At 42.7% G+C, this 16,982-nt stretch overlaps 2 protein-coding genes across 2 annotated transcripts; both read right to left on the minus strand.

The window, feature by feature from the left end:
• Window positions 1–490: 490 nt before the first annotated feature.
• On the minus strand, window positions 491–4,316 carry LOC308091451 (myoblast determination protein 1 homolog 2-like). Its single transcript, XM_080437077.1, has 3 exons — window positions 3,468–4,316; window positions 2,900–2,978; window positions 491–2,361 (listed from the first exon to the last, which is right to left on the minus strand). Exons 1-3 carry the CDS (start codon window positions 4,065–4,067, stop codon window positions 2,081–2,083), a joined length of 960 nt encoding a protein of 319 aa, XP_080293203.1. The 5' UTR covers window positions 4,068–4,316; the 3' UTR covers window positions 491–2,080.
• Window positions 4,317–7,470: 3,154 nt separating this feature from the next.
• On the minus strand, window positions 7,471–12,526 carry LOC308092504 (ferritin, heavy subunit). Its single transcript, XM_080438430.1, has 3 exons — window positions 12,137–12,526; window positions 11,041–11,187; window positions 7,471–8,563 (listed from the first exon to the last, which is right to left on the minus strand). Exons 1-3 carry the CDS (start codon window positions 12,323–12,325, stop codon window positions 8,270–8,272), a joined length of 630 nt encoding a protein of 209 aa, XP_080294556.1. The 5' UTR covers window positions 12,326–12,526; the 3' UTR covers window positions 7,471–8,269.
• Between the last annotated feature and the right edge of the window lie 4,456 nt (window positions 12,527–16,982).

The following is a 16,982-nucleotide window of genomic DNA, read 5'->3' on the forward strand; positions in this document are numbered from 1 at the left end:
AGCATGCAATAATTAATTAATAATGTTTCAAAATATGATATGATCAAGGCCATATTGTTGTATCAACATTGCAGGTTATTAGGCCTATATGATTTAAGAATTAAAAGCGCTGGCTATAACTAACAATGCAATGACATGCAATTATAGTTGCTCATGATAGAATTTTGGGGTTGGAAAATGTTGACAATACGTTGTTTACTGTAAAGTCAACGTGTTCGTTAATTAACCCAAAGGCCCTAAATTCACTAATTTTCACCAATTATTATATTCAAAACAAATCTATTGACTGTACTTTCATGAAAAACATCATGAATACAAAATATATAGCCTATAGAAAAAATATATACAATTTAGATGGTTCTATAAAATCTCAGCTGCTACAAAAACAGCCTTATATACAATATGATAATAATAATAATAATAATAATAATAATAATAATAATAATAATAATAATACAAAATGAGGCATGTATTTGTATAAATAGCCAAGTTCATTTATTTTTTTATAATAACATCGACTTTCACTCATTTTCAGATGTATAAATATAAAGTTTACCATTTCTCACAACAAACACACAGTATAGACAAGGGAAACATTAAATACAAATATTAATACTTTCATCGTTGCGCGTCGTAACAAATCAGCTCTTATTTACAACATGTACAAAAACAATAAATGGTCCTTATTATATGAAAAATGAGAATGAAATAGTAGTAATGATAACTCGTTTTTACACTACAGAAATCAAACAAAGTGGTCTTTTTTTCTCTACGTTTACATAGCATGTCTATTTGGAGAATTAAAACAAAAAGAACGTGACTTCTTCGTTCGTATGACATAATTATGTAGCTATAGGCCTCGTAGCAGTGGTGGGAAAAGTACTCAAATGTTTTACTTAAGTAAAAGTATCAATACTGCATTGCAGAAATACTCTGTTACAAGTACAAGTCCAGAATTCTAAATTGACTTGAGGCAAAGTACAAAAGTATTATTGGTATCAAAATGTACTTAAAGTACCAAAAGTAGAAAGTACTCATTATGCAGAATGTCCCATTTCACAAGTTTTCAAATGTATAAAATGTATCAAAAATCTTAGCAGATCTAGGCTGTTTTCAAGGCCGAAATGTATATAGGGCTGAAGTGGTTACTGTATGTTTTGTAATAATAATCAAAATCTACAAAGTAACAAGTAACTAAAGATGTCAAATAATTGTAGCGGAGTAAAAAGTACAATATTTGCCTCTGAGATGTAGTGGAGTAGAAGTAAAAGTACTGAAAATTGGAAATACTCCAGTAAAGTAAAAAAAACACCTCAAAAGTGTACTTAAGTACAGTACTTGAGTACATGTACTTAGTTACTTTACACCCACTGCCTCGTAGTTGTTGGAGGAATGTGGCGATTTCATTTGGCCAAAATTAACCCTCCTTTTCTCAGTAAAAAAAAACATGCCGTGAACCTCGATCCGTTTCGGGCAACGTTTCTTTCGATCGACTGGATCACTGGATCCTCTGCAGAAGAATAGTAGAAAAATAATAGTTGTCCATTTTTAATAAGTGTCCTTTCAGTTCAGCTCAGAGAACTAGCCATGCATCATACGACGGTCCGTCATGGATGAACTTCAGCCTGGTGTTTGCCTTTTCTACATTTATATAAAGGGCTTATGTCATGGCTACGGATGTTAAAATTATGTACGGGATCTCAGAAGTACCCGTATCCTCCGTATTGTTCAATAAAAAGCATTTTAATCCGATTGGTGGCCATTTTCTCCTAGAGTAATAATGTATCAGAGTGCAGTATACCTCCCAACCAATAGGGTCGCGTAGTTGAAAGCAGTTTGAGGAAATACGGAAACAATGGCCACCAATCGGATTAAAATGGTTTGTATTGAACAATACGGAATATACAGGTAGCTTTGAGGAACCGGACATAATTCTAACATCCGTGGTCATAAGGCAAGCACTTTATATTTGAAATCTGAACGTTTATGTAGATGTACCGACCGTAAATAAAGAAAGTGCAAACACCAGGTTGAAGTTCATCCATGACTGTCGTGATATGACAGTCATGTTTCAGGGCTATCAGAGCACTTGGTAGATGAGGTTCGGGTCGCGGAGCGCCGCGGCCGCCTGGGGACAGTTGGTCGTCGAGGGCACGGAGGGCCCGCTGTCTCCCAGGACGGAGCCTTCCTGCGGAGAGCAGGGGTCACTGCCGGTCCCCTCCGACCCACCGGACCCACTGGACCCCGCGGACCCCTCCTGGGGGGCCTTCAGCAGCGTGTCCGTGGAAATCCTCTCCACGATGCTCGATAGACAGTCCAGACTGGAGATCACAGAGCTCTTGTTGTCGCTTTTGGCACCTGCTGTTAAAACACAAGAGAGTGTTAGAGAAAAGCACCCTTTTTAAAGGATCTTATGGTGTTGAAGAAGCCATCAGTGGTGGAAAGTACATTAATCAAGTACTGTACTTAAGTACAATTTTGAGGTATATTTTACTTCACTTGGATATTTGCAATTTTCAGTAGGCCTACTTTTACTTCTACTCCACAACATCTCAGAGGCAAATATTATATTTTTACTCCCCACTATTTGAAAACTTGCAAGGTGTTGTGAGATTGTAGATCTGCTATTTTCAAAAGATTTTAATACATTTTATACAAATGATAGCTTGTTAAACGCGACATTCTGCATGATAGTAGCCTAGTTTTACATATATATATATATATATATATATTTGTTGATGCCAATACTTTTGTACTTTTACTCAAGTACATTTTGATTACCGGACTTTTACTTGTAACCGAGTATAGTATTTCTACTTTGCGGTATTGATACTTTTTTTGTTTTTTGTTTTTCCACCACTGAAAATGAATGGAGGAATGGAGTGAGAGTCTTTCTTACCATTTGTCGTCTCAGAGAAATATGAGCTGTCATAACTGCTTCTTCTGGCTGACGTGCATGTTGGGCCATTAAAATCCATCTGGAGAGAGAGAGAGAAATATGATTAACTTTAGATACATTTTTTTTGTTTGTGCATTTAACCCGACATTCTGAATCCATATTGATAAATAGGCCTGATGCAATTAGACCCAGTAGGTCTGTGTAAAGAGTGTCAAGTAGTAGCCTAATGTGAATTAAAAAAACAACGACTAGACATCTGCTGCTATAGCATAACTTGGGTTGGTTAACTTGGTTCCAATTAGTAAAAATGAATGAACAGATGCTTAATAAATTATAAAAAATGAATGAACAAATGCTTAATAAATTATAAAAAATGAATGAACAAATGCTTAATACATTGCAAAAATGAATGAACAAATGCTTAATACATTCATATTCATAAAATGAATGAACTGAATAAATTGCTGAATAAATTGTTTATAAAAAAAAAACAATGAATGAACGCATGCCTTAATAAATTGTAGCCCCTATAATAAAGAGCAAGTTCATAATAGCAACAACAACTCACCATTCCATCCGAGCAGTTGGACCGGGGGCTGGACGCGTCCGAGTCCCCGCTGTAGTGCTCCAGCACCGGGTAGATGTAGCTGTCGTCCCCGCCCTGCCCCCCGCGCAGCAGGCTCTGCAGGGACTCGATGTAGCTGATGGCGTTCCGCAGGATCTCCACCTTGGGCAGCCTCTGGTTGGGGTTGGTGCTGGTGCACCGCTTCAGGGTCTCGAACGCGTCGTTGACCTTGCTCAGGCGGCGCCTCTCCCGCATGGTGGCCGCCTTCCTGCGGTCGGCGTTGGTGGTCTTGCGCTTGCACGCCTTGCAGGCCCACAGCAGGCACCGGCCGGCCTGGTGGTGGCCGCTGGGCGCGCGGACGTGCTCGTCCTCGGTGTGGTGGTGGTGGTGGTGACCACCGTGGTGGTGGCTGCTGTGGGTGTGGATGTCACCGGTGTCACCGCCACCGCCACCCCCGCCGCCGCCCCCAGCCTTCAGGAGGCCCACATGCACCAGCCTGGGGTCCAGGTCCTCGAAGAAGTGCATGTCGCTGGTGTTGAAGCACGGGTCATCGTAGAGGTCATCGGCCGAGGTGATGGGGAAGGAAATATCCGACAACTCCATGTTTTCACTGATTAAAACAAAAAAAATCCCCCACTTGCAACTTTTTTTTTTGCAACAAAGTAGCCTAATAAGTTGTCAAATGGAAACAACTTTTCCCAGGAAAAAAAGAAAGAAAGCTTTGGGGGCTAAAAAATATATTATATTAAGATCCTTTGGGCAGCTAAAACTACTCACACAAACTACAATAATGATGGGTAGTTTGTTAGTAAGAGGAATGTAGTTGTTTTTTAGTGCTGCTGCTGCACCCCTGTCACTATAGGTACCTGTTGCTGCTGATGAGACCCAGCCATGGCTTATATGAATGGGCTGAGAAGCAGGGGGCGTTGCCCTGGGTTCTGACAGCTCTTAGCTCTGGCCAATGGGCTGCGTGGTGGGCGCACAGGGAGGGGCTTTTACAACTTCACGGTAATTAGTGTACAATTACCCTGTAACTGTCTGTGGGCAATAATATAATGTAAAGAGAGAGGGCTGCCTCGAATTAGAACAACACAACATAAATAGAACAATGTTGTGAGTCATGATTCACTATGCACATATCTACTGCATTAGAATTATAGCCTCTAAAAGGAGAAATAAATGGTATATTCTACAAATTCAATCATAGCTTGTGTGGCGTGGGAAGATATAGGTCTAGACGAGGTTAGTTTGTCTTGAAATAATTGTTAAGGTAGGAGTGTTTGTTTGTTTTCTTGTTTGTTTTTTAACAATAGCAGCTGTATGACAGAAGCCTGCTGGTAGGTGTGGGCCTGTTGTCCATCTACAGTGTGAAAACAGGGGCCTGCAGCTGAAAATACAGGAATTAAACAATGATGGTTTTGGATTATTATTTGTGCACAGATCTTACATCATTTATTTTCGCTTACTTTGAAACACTTACACTTTTGTCTGTTTTATCTAATCTTCAGCTCTAGACAGCTGTTGTTTGTAGTAGTCTTGAAGTTCTGATGTCGCTAGATGGCGGTAGTGAGTTGATCTTTAGGACCTAGAAGCTTGGTGCAGTTTTGTGGAACAGAATCTAGTCAACTTCACCTTAAGGCTACATAAAGTAATTAAATGATCAGATAAAAAAATATATATCTAATGATAAAAAGTTTGTTTTCAAAAAGTGGTCCAAAGTAAAGAAAGCAGAAGACTTGGTGCAATAATGATCAAAACTTTAATTCATAAGTAGACACACAACATGTCACGATACAAAACAAAAGGGAAAATGAATGGTAACACATTCAAATATATTACTTGATTTAAAACACAAAGAAAGCAAATCCATTTACCATTATTTTGGAAAAACAAAAAGCCCATCACATCAAGCAATAAAAACAAAAACAAAAACATATTTCAAGAGGAGGACATTTTGAAAAAGGTTTATGTTGTAATAAGATAAATGACAAGTACGTTTATGATAAATAAATAAGGTTATGATAAATAGATGGAGTGTGTTTTTCAATCAGTAGGTTGAGACACCAAAGTGTCGCAGCATGATGTTCTGCCTGGGCCAAAGACGGTAAGAACATAACACATTTGAAAACAGAATATACCGTATTATCAAATAGATTAGATAGCTTTATAAGTAAGTACCATGTGTGGCCCATAGGGCAGGAGCCTATCTCCTGTTACTGTAGCCTTGATGTACAAGTCCACCCCGTGGACATGACGCTAGTATGTCACAGGGATGATCACTGATCATGGCTTTATAGTCAACACAACATGTGAGTCCAAGAGAGAGACACCAACTGAGAAGCACTGATCTAAGTAGAGTGGCAGTAAAATATATTTGTAGGTTATCAAAAGACAGATATTATATGACAGACAGATGACAGTCTGCCATAAAATATAAATGTGCACAGTAAAATGTGTAAAGATAGATGCAAATGAACCCGTAGTAAGGGTCCAAGTTAAATTAACACAGAGGACTTTACTGCATGTAACTGATCCTTATAATATCATACCAGAAACAACACCGATTTTATGAGGATAATGTCGTAAGAATATGAGATGCATCATCATAGAGCTAATCTTTGCCCTTTCGAAGGACCTTAGTGCAATTATACTTTGGTATACGCTGTTTCAAAGGTGCACGGTGCTTTGATTTGAAAGAAACCCCAACACAAAGACCTTTATAATGTACCTATTAATTATGCCATATACAGCCAAAACTCAAGACAAACTTCCAAACATATCAAACTGCAAGAACTGCAAGGAGAAAATGGATTTGTTCTATATATTTCCACTTTTTAAAAAACTTGTATGTACTGTAAAACTCTGTGGGAGATACAGGTGCTGTTTGTGTGTGAGGTCCAAATGCTACCGTAACCACGTCACAGATGCCTTGTACAAACACAAACCGTAAAAGGCCTGGTGTGAATCTAAATCACAACTAACTAGCAACAACCACGACATTCAATCTCTTAAAGCGATCAAAGTATTCCAAATGTATCACCTTGTCCAAAATGGACAGCAACATTGAAGACATTCCTCCTCAGTCTATTGGCACATTTTTCATCACCAATGCAGAATTTTTTTTCCTGTCATCTATCAGAGACAAGTAAATGTAATGAATGAGATTTTAATCGCTTGATGGTAATATCATTCTAAATCTCTATGGATCACCATTGTCTTTTAACACTTCAAAATATGCAAGTGATCTACTCACAGAACTACATTATTGCATTGGTTCTCAAAGTGGGGTCCGGGGACCCCCAGAGATCCTTGGGGGGGTTCCAGGGGGTCCCCAGCAAAAGTAGTTAATATAGCACCACAATCATTTTAATCACTTTATCCATTTATATGTTGGCTATTCAAAAATAGAAGATTTCAGTCAACCTTGCTGATGCTACATTAGTGCTATTCAATCAGTGGGTCGTGACTCAGAAGTGGGTTCCAAGTGTTCTTCTGACACAGTTGCAGCTGAAGAACAACTTTGATAAAATAAAAATATCTTAGCCGGGGCAGCCAGAGGCCCCGGTTGTTGGAGGGTCGATTCCAGGCCAGTAATGTGTCGATGTGTGTCACTGAGCAAGACTCTTAACACCTTTACCGCCGGGCCCGTAGTTCTACGGGCCGTTAAATCCAACGGTTAAGCGCCGAGCCCGTAGTCCTACGGGCTGCGGTCTTTTCGCGCATGCGCGGTCCGGGTGCACTTTCGGATTTTTTTTGATCCACTTCCGTTTCCGGTTTGATGACAGGAAATAGAATTATTTGGGATCCGGTTTCGACGATCACGCCCGCTCCCATTCTACAGACGAAACTGAAACTCAATTCTCTTCCTGTAGTTTTTTCTCCTCGCATTTCACTGTTTAACGTAATCCGCTCTAACTCAAACATGGATGCCCCGTTTGACACGCGATCTTCACTGGGAGATACAGGGAGATCTCGCGGATGTAAACAGACCGTTCACGGCTCAATCTTAAGGATTTTAACAAGATCTATGGCGACATGAAAAAAACAAAAAAACAACAAAAACACCTTGGCACTGGTGAGTACATTATGAGATTAACCTCTGGCGGTGGATGTGTTAACCCCTTATTGCTCCCTGAGTGCTGTAGAATGGCTGCTCACTGCTCCTAGTAGTTATATACATAGGACAATCTGGGAACCCATCGTCAAATAAAAAGGAAAAACAGCACCCCCAGCGTTTTTCACCTTTGCATTTGACTCTGGGGGGGGGGGTGATTAAATAGACCGACGATGACTGGAAACCGGCGTTTTGGTCTGCCCTCAGCCCTCCACTTCCGGTGGTGCGCCTATGTTTTCATTCCCACTAACAATATTTCTCCACGGAACACTAACACCATTTCTCCAAAAGAACATGGATCGTTTTGGTCATAAGCCCACTTGTTTCTATGATGAAAGAACAAGTTAAAATGTCACCAACTTTCCGTGGTTTTGTCGGCTCCGAGGACGCTATTGTTAAATGAGTTTGGGTTTGTTTCCAGTGGGAAGCGAACGCACAGATATAAATCCCGCCCACTACATTTGATTGGGTAAAGCGCAGCCTGCTTCCTGATCTGAAGGCACGCCCACTTGTAGGCCAACGCTCACAAGTTCTGAACGGGGCTCCCGACAGATTCAGTAGCGCAGCTCTGAATCTGTTCTTGAGAGATTATATATAGGATGGCCAGATAGACAAATTTCACGCATGTGCAAATATACAGTGACAAAAAAACACCCCAAGGAGCGGGGACTAAATTATTATTATTATAGTCTCATACACTGGTAAGCTCTTCCTGAAGTTCATTGACGAGGTACTCCCCAAAGCCCCCCGAGCGGTCGCTGGCACAGCCCACCCTGCGGGCGTTGGTGACGAGGTCGCCCGCCAGCTTGACGCGGGAGACCAGCGGCGCCAAGAAGCGGTTCTTGACCACGCTGGCCGTGTGCGGGTCGCCGTGGTCGCGGGCCAGCCGGCTCACCGCCTCCAGGACGGCCATCTCCTCCTTCCACTGGGCCAGGGTCAGCTCCAGAGCCGGCAGCACCGCGCACACCGTCTCACTGCCTGGCCTCTGTGACAGACAGACAGACAGACAGACAGACAGACAGACAGACAGACAGACAGACAGACAGACAGACAGACAGACAGACAGACAGACAGACAGACAGACAGAGACAGGCAAATACTCGTGAAATTAATTATTGTTGTGTCATGAGCAACAGTCACACAGGAAGTTTATATATAATGCACAAAGGCATCAACCCTGTATGAATGAGTCATAGTTATGATGCTAAACATTCACCGGTGACTGTTTTGCATTTATGTATATTTGTCATGGCCGCTGTGTGTAAAGGCATTAACCACTTAAAATGTACAAGGTCTCAAGACGTCACAACTCTTTGCGACTGCGTTGTGAGCTTGTAGATCTGCTATTTTCACCAAAAGTTCGGGCTATTAACACAGATTGATTGTCTATTATGACATGCCCAGGATAGGGGTGCAGGGGTTCATGTGGTTAAGAAAGGCACATACAGCAGCCATGCACACATAGTGACCAAACCCCACACACACGCACACGCTCAGTCGCACACACACACACACACACACACACACACACACACACACACACACACACACACACACACACACACACACACACACACACACACACACACACACACACACACACACACACACACACACACACACACACACACACACACACACACACACAGAAACATGGACTCCCCTAAAAACACACAGAAAGTGGCGATGTTGTCACAAGATGGACGCCGCGTTCGCCCCCCACTATAAGATCATTCGGGATAACAAGGTGTCCCAAATCGCCGATGATGGAGCCTTAGTGGTCTCACTCAGGACCGATTTTGCATGAGTCATAAAACCTGAGGAGACAGAAAGAGGACACGCATCCGAGTGGCAACACCACCCTTCTCCCTCCCCCCCACCCCCCCCCCCCCACACACACACACACACACGTACATCTGGAAACACAATTAATACACGTCCCTCTGCCTTCACATTAATCTCGCCGATTTTCCGGAACTCAGGGGAAATGTACACCCCTGGCAGGCGCATTAGAACCGGGCCAAGGGTAAAACCCCGGGGGGTACAGCCCTCTACCCCTCTCACCAGCCAGCTTGTATCTCAAACACCATCTCATTTTTAAGCCCAACCCCAACACCAACCCCCCACCCGTTGAGTACTGCCTTTCTGCACTGCAATGCCCTGTGCTATGTCTACACAGTGTATGCTCCTACTAACTATCGCTACACTGTGTGACTTTACAATACTTTATTATTCCATTCACTGTACTGACCGAGAAGCAACATTGTGTTCATTTAACTGGTCTAATAGGATTTAAACAACTAGCATCCCTATCTCACATGTGTGTGTGTGTGTGTGACTTACAGGAGAGCAACGGGTAACATCGTTGTTGTCGGGCAGAAACCTCTTATCTCCATATTCTAACTTTTTGTGTTTTTTTGTAAATTAATGTCCTACTTGATCATACTACAGCGTCACTCATAAGTATCAAAAGTAGCAGATCTACAAGCTTGTAATGCGGCGCGAAGCGACGCGTTTGGAGCTTGCCGATCTAATTTTGCTACTTTTTAATTTGAATCCTGAAAAGAAACAGTTTTGGACATGAGGTTTCCACCCGACAGAGACGACATACAGTATTGCACTTACTGTATATGTTGTGGTGTGTATACATAGCCTAAGCCCTATATATTACGGATATACCAGTAGATCACGTTGGCCCAGATCATAATGCAGACGCCATGCGTTTCACGCGTGTATTTTGAGAGAGTTATGCAGCGTATTTAAATACAGGAAGTACAGTATATTTTGGCTTTGGGATGATGGTGCCAGCTGAAATATTTAGAGCAGACTCTCAAGTGCCAACGTTTATCTCATGCCAACGTTGGAATGGGGACTTTCCACACTGGCATGGGCGATGCATGTGTGGTGACTTCGCAGAACCTCGACTGACGCAAGATTTTTGGGTCTTATACCGATTTTGGAGAATCCTACACTCTAATCGATCCACACTTCTAATCGATTTATAAAACTCAAAGCAAGATGTGCAGCTGAGAGCTTGTAGTTCTGCTATTTTGGGAAAATTCTCAAAAACCTTTGAAAAAGTCCCCTATAATGACATGCCCAAAATCGGGACGACCAGGTTGCAAGTAGTTAAAATCAGACCACATCTGCCAATGTATGGATTTATGGGTCTGGCACTATAGTGACTTGTTGTGCTTCATACAACCAGATTTTTACATCATCATACAACGCAGCCTAAATTTTGAGTATAGGATTCAGACGGGTAACAGGAAAGGAAGACACCAAAACATTCTGGGCACTAGGGAAAACTGGGCACCTTGGAAGAGTGGGCACTTTGGGGGGGAGAAGAGTGGGTACCAGGAAGAGTGGGCATTTTGGGGGGAGAAGAGTGGGTACCAGGAAGAGTGGGCACTTCGGGGGGAGAAGAGTGGGCAGTTGCTGAAGTGTATTGGGCAGAAGTACCGGTATGTCTTTGTTGCAGTACTGTCCTCCCCGCTCTGCCAGGTAGTCCAGCATGGCAGCAGCCTGAGTCTGCTCTTCCACAGACTGCTGACGGAAGAATGCAGCAACTCTTGGCAACGCTATGTCGTCCTGCTCAAATGTACTTGCCTGTAGTAAACATATGAAAACATAAGCAAACATTTGGCTATTGACTTACATTTAGAGCCCCTCCCCCCATCAGAAATGTCACAAAATTCAAGTTTGACCGTTTCTCTCTCATGCTGATGCTGAACCATATGCATATTAATGCATGGTTTTATTTCTAGCAGGCTAGGTTGATGTGTTTTGTTTATCAATCGACCGATCGATTAAAAACAAGATATATGCTACTGGGTCAAACAAACGTGCATGGTGGTAACATTGTTTAATGATTAAAACAAATGAATCCGTACAAATGTTGAGGTTTTATTCACATGTTTCAGAAGAGACACACACAACATCATTTGATTGATTGATTGATTGATTGATTGATTAATTGATTGAATACTTTATTAGTCAGAAATGTCTGTACCCCCCCTCCTCACACTCAGAGATCTTACCATCTCCTCCAGTCTGCACGCCCCGCCCCCTCATAGAGATCTTACCAGAGCCTCCAGTCTGCACGCCCCGCCCCCTCATAGAGATCTTACCAGAGCCTCCAGTCTGCACGCCCCGCCCCCTCATAGAGATCTTACCAGAGCCTCCAGTCTGCAAGCCCCGCCCCCCATATAGATCCTACCATCTCCTCCAGTCTGTATCCCCCCCTCATAGATCTTACCATCTCCTCAAGTCTGTACCCCCCCCTCATAGATCTTACCAGAGCCTCCAGTCTGCACGCCCCCCATATAGATCTTCATCTTACCATCTCCTCCAGTCTGTACTCCCCTCACAGTAGATCTTACCATCTCCTCCAGTCTGTAACCCCCCCCCCATAGTAGATCTTACCATCTCCTCCAGTCTGTACCCCCCTCACAGTAGATCTTACCATCTCCTCCAGTCTGTAACCCCCCCCCATAGTAGATCTTACCATCTCCTCCAGTCTGTAACCCCCCCCCCCCCCCCCCATAGTAGATCTCACCATGTCCTCCAGTCTGTACTCCTCCTCCATGAACAACGTGGTCAGGGCGCACAGCGTCTCTTCCACCACAGCGGGGAGGTTCTGTTTGACTCTGCTGCCCAGAACCGCCGCTCCGTGACATTTAGATTTACACATCGGTGGTACGTTGCTTTTAAATCTCTTGCCACTTGGTTCAGCTTCTTCAGCCATTCTGTTGTTGCGCAGCCAGTCGTTAACCTACAGCTTATTGCAGCCTTTCAACCAACAGGTGTCTGATTCTGAACTGTAAAAAAGTAATACAGAGCTTTGAGGATTGAATGGTAAAAATGAACAATGTGAGCGTCGGTTACAATCTTTTGCTTTTGCCAGAGAGCTGTGTGGTCAGAAATAGGACGGTCAGTCCCAGCAGGGATTACATGACGCGGAACAACATGTTTCCCGTTGAGCCGGTTCAGCTTCCCAAGTTCATCCGGTGTGCGTCATGATCCGTGGTAGCCCTGATACATGACTGTCATATCATGACAGTCCTGGATGAACTTCAACCTGGTGTTTGCACTTTCACCATTTACGGCCCGCACATCTACATAAACGTTCAGATTTGTAATATAAAGTGCTTACCTCATGGCCACGGATGTTACAATTGTGTACGGCTTCTCAGAAGGACCTGCATCTTCCGTATTGTTAAATTAAAAGCATTTTAATCTGATCGGTGGCCATTTCCTCCGTATTTTCTCCGTATGCTTTAAACTACGTCACCCTATCGGTTGGGAGGTGTATTGCACTCTGATACAGTATAGCTCTATGAGGAAATGACCACTAATCGGATTAAAATGCTCTATATTAAACAATACGGAAGATACGGGCATTTCTAAGCACCCGTACATAATTTTAACATCCGTGGCCATGAGGTCAGTACTTTATATTTGACATTTGAACGTTTATGTAGATGTACGGGCCGTAAATGGAGAAAGTGCAAACACCAGGTTGAAGTTCATCCGTGACGGTCGTGACAGACCACCGTCTTGTGATCCATGGCTCCGTCAACAGAAAGCCTTCAGTTCACGGTTCAGACGCGTGTCTACAGTTAGTTATGGGTGCGTTCGGAAATACAGCACTGAGCGCACTGGCCAATACAAACTAATAGGCGAGTGCGCTCCGGTGTGCAATATCCGAACGCACCCTAAGTTGAGTTGAGTTAACTGATTTCACAAATATGACAATATGATAATAGCTAATTCAAGCTGTCTGAATGTTGTAGATAGTTTTAGCCTCATTAATAATAATAATAATAATAATAATAATAATAATAAAAATAATAATAATTATGATATAATAGGTTGGTAACACTTCCTCATAAGGGGCAAATAATAATCATCATCATCATCATAATCATTGTTTATTTTGTATTAATTTAAGATTCATGTTGGCTGCCTGCCAGCCCATAGGAACACGTTACACTGAAGACCTATGACATTAACAGGCGTGTCTTCTCATCCTCATACCCTGGACACTAGCCAGAGAGTGTCAGCATACAAACCACATAGCTACTTAACTATTTTACATGATACATGTATGTAAATGTGTTTCATGTAGGCTGCATTCACATGTCCATGCTAAATAGATGTAATGTTACCCCCCCTCCATGTCCTTCTCCTATTCTCCTGAGGGTTCCTCTCATGTTTCCCCACCAGTGGCCCGTGCCACCACCAGCAACCAGTGGTGGAAAAAGTAATCACATTTTTTACTTAAGTAAAGGTATCAATACTGCAATGTAGAAATACTCTGTTACAAGTCAAAGTCGGGAAATCAAAATTGACTTGAGTAAAAGTACAAAAGTATTGGTATCAAAATGTACTTAAAGTAAAAAAGTAAAAAAGTACTCATTATGCAGAATGTCCCGTTTCACAAGTTTTCAAATGTATAAAATGTATAACATTATTTTGAAAATAGCCAAAGTTTAAATAAGGGTAACTATGTTTTGTAATAATAATCAAAATCTACAAATCTAGTAACTAAAGTTTTCAAATAAATATAGTGGAGTAAAAGCACAATATTTGGATCCAAGATGTAGTGGAGTAGAAGTAAAAGTACTGCAATTTGGAAACACTCCAGTAAAGTAAAAGTACCTCAAAATTGTACTTAAGTACAGTACTTGAGTAAATGTACTTTACACCACTGCCGCCACCAACCCCTCGGGTGCAGATGAGTGACGCGTGGGGCTGGGCGCACCTCGGGGGTCCGCTCCATGCTCGGCCAGTATAGGGCCTCTCCTCTCTCTCAGCCCCCTTCATTCAGCCCCCTCAGCCCTGCAGGGCCGGCCAGGGGTCAACGGGGACCTGCACCCTTGACATGACCCCCTGTGACCCGCAGACACCTACACAATCACCCCGGCTGGACTTAAGTGTAACAAATGATGTCATGTCCACCACCACGCTTCTTCCCTGGAAGCCTGAGCAGAGAGAGAGAGGTTCCACCAAATATAATGTTCAGTCAGTCAGAGAGACGGAGACTGATGCTGCTGTACTGAAAGAAAACGCAAACACGAGTCCAGTGTGTGTGTGTGTGTGTGTTCTGCATTATTTATTAACAACTTTCTTGCTACATTAAAAAAAAAAAAAATCACCCCACCCCCCCAAAACTTCTAAAACTATTTCAAACAATTAAAAAAAAAATTTCGAACATGGCAAAAATAGCACATCTACAAGCTTGCGAGAGTGGCTATTTTAGCTATGCTTTTAAAATGGGGATGAAGTGGTTAATCCATGCGTTGCAGACTATAGCACAACTATTGTTACAAACCCCTCAAAGCTCCACAGGATCTCCTTCCAAGGTACCCCCCCCCTCAATAAGGTATACCCCTACCCCCCCAATCCATCCATCCATCCTCAGTGTCTGCTGGTCTGCACTGTGTCTTGGTGTCTTGGTCGGCCCAGCTGTCGACAGACACTCAAAGCCACTAGTTGGACACTTGTGTCGCTGGTGTCCAGCTGCTTATGCAAAGCGGGGTGTCAGACTTTAACAGATCAACACCCCCCCCTCTCTGTACTCTACCTAATGGATGTAGTTAGTGACCGGTGGAGTGGAAAAACTATTTGTTTTCACTCCTTTAATGCTATTCACTGACTTTATCAGTCTTTTGTTTGTTTGTTTGTCTTTTAAACGAGAGGGGACGATCCACTTCCGCCTTCCGAGTCATTTCTCAGGGAGCCAGCAAGGAAATATTGAGAATGACCGCCGCCATGCATGGGCTTGACTTGTAAAAAAAAAAATTAAGAAAAAAGACACTTTTTCTTTTTTAATAAAAAAAATTCACAAATCAGGGACACCAGGGTTTATGTGGTTTGCATAAATATTTAATTACATTTTTAAATTGTGATATTATCAAACAATAATATCAATATCAAACATATCAGACAGTCTACATGTCCCAAACGGAAATGCATCTATTTAATTATTTTAGACCAGAAGCAGGTATCGTAAAACCTATCCCCACCTCTGATTTAAAAAAAAAAGAAATAAAAAGAATGAACAGAGGGGGGTGGGGATATCAAAAGCAGAGGTATGGATGCCCCCCCCCCCCCCAGGAAATGGAACCCCTTTCACCACCAGTCCAGTAGCATCACAAACATGCGTGCCTGCACGCTTATACAAAATACTTAATAATGCCTGCATGGGCGGGTGTTTGGCTTTGACTGACAGGTTAAGGTGCCATTGCTCACACCTGCTGCCTGCTGTAAAGACCACGGGCGCCCCCCCCCCGCCCCCTAATGACCCATCAAACCTACAAGAGCACCATTGTACTAGGGGGTTGCCCTGGAACGAAGATTACTTTACACACACACACACACACACACACACACACACACACACACACACACACACACACACACACACACACACACACACACACACACACACACACACACACACACACACACACACACATTACAGTGGTGGAAAGTAACTAAGTAGGCTACATTTACTCAAGTACTGTACCTAAGTACAATTTTGAGGTATTTGTATTTTACTTGAGTATTTCCAATTTCCAATATTTTTTACTTCTACTCCACTACATCTCAGAGGCAAATATTGTCCTTCCTTGTCACTAGTTACTTTGAAAATATGGTTATTATTACAAAACATATGTTATCCACTTCAGCCCTATATATATTTTTAGCATTTTGAAAATAGCTGATGTACAAGCTCACAATGCGCCGCGATGCGACGCATTGTGAGCTTGTAGATCTGCTATTTTCAAAAGATATTTATACCTTTTGAAAACTTGAAATGGGACATTCTGCATAATGAGTACTTTTACTTTTGGTATATTTTGATGCCAATACTTTTGTACTTTTACTCAAGTTCATTTAGAATCCCGGACTTTTACTAGTCACACAGTATTTCTATATTGCAGTACTTTTACTTAAGTAAAAAATTTGAGTACTTTTTCCACCACTGATTACAGTTCAGACAACCACCCCCCTCAGCCCGCCACCCCACCCCCAGTGTTCGTAACCCTGGGGGCTACAGGCAGGAGTGTAGTGGACATGAGGGGTCCTTGTCTGTTGGGGCAGCACAGGGATTACCCCGTAAAGCCCCTAGATTTATGGCTGTGCCCCCATCCTCATCCAGGAGCTAGTTCTAGGTAGTGTTTGTATTGTCTGACTCTAACCCCCCCCCTTGTCCATGTCTCTGGTACTGGAGACGGTCCAGGAGGATCTTGTACGGGACCCATGGGACCTGCAGGATTGATAGCGATGGGGAAGGCTTAGTGGCTCTTCAATCCCTCCTCATTAAGTTATCCAAACAGCCCCGATGCTGGACTGCCTGGTCACTGGCAGGGTTCGATTTGCTGGGGGGCGGGGGG

This window comes from Gymnoscopelus braueri (genome assembly GCF_963280865.1).
Source record: "Gymnoscopelus braueri genome assembly, chromosome: 9".
Classification (NCBI taxonomy): Eukaryota; Metazoa; Chordata; class Actinopteri; order Myctophiformes; family Myctophidae; genus Gymnoscopelus; species Gymnoscopelus braueri.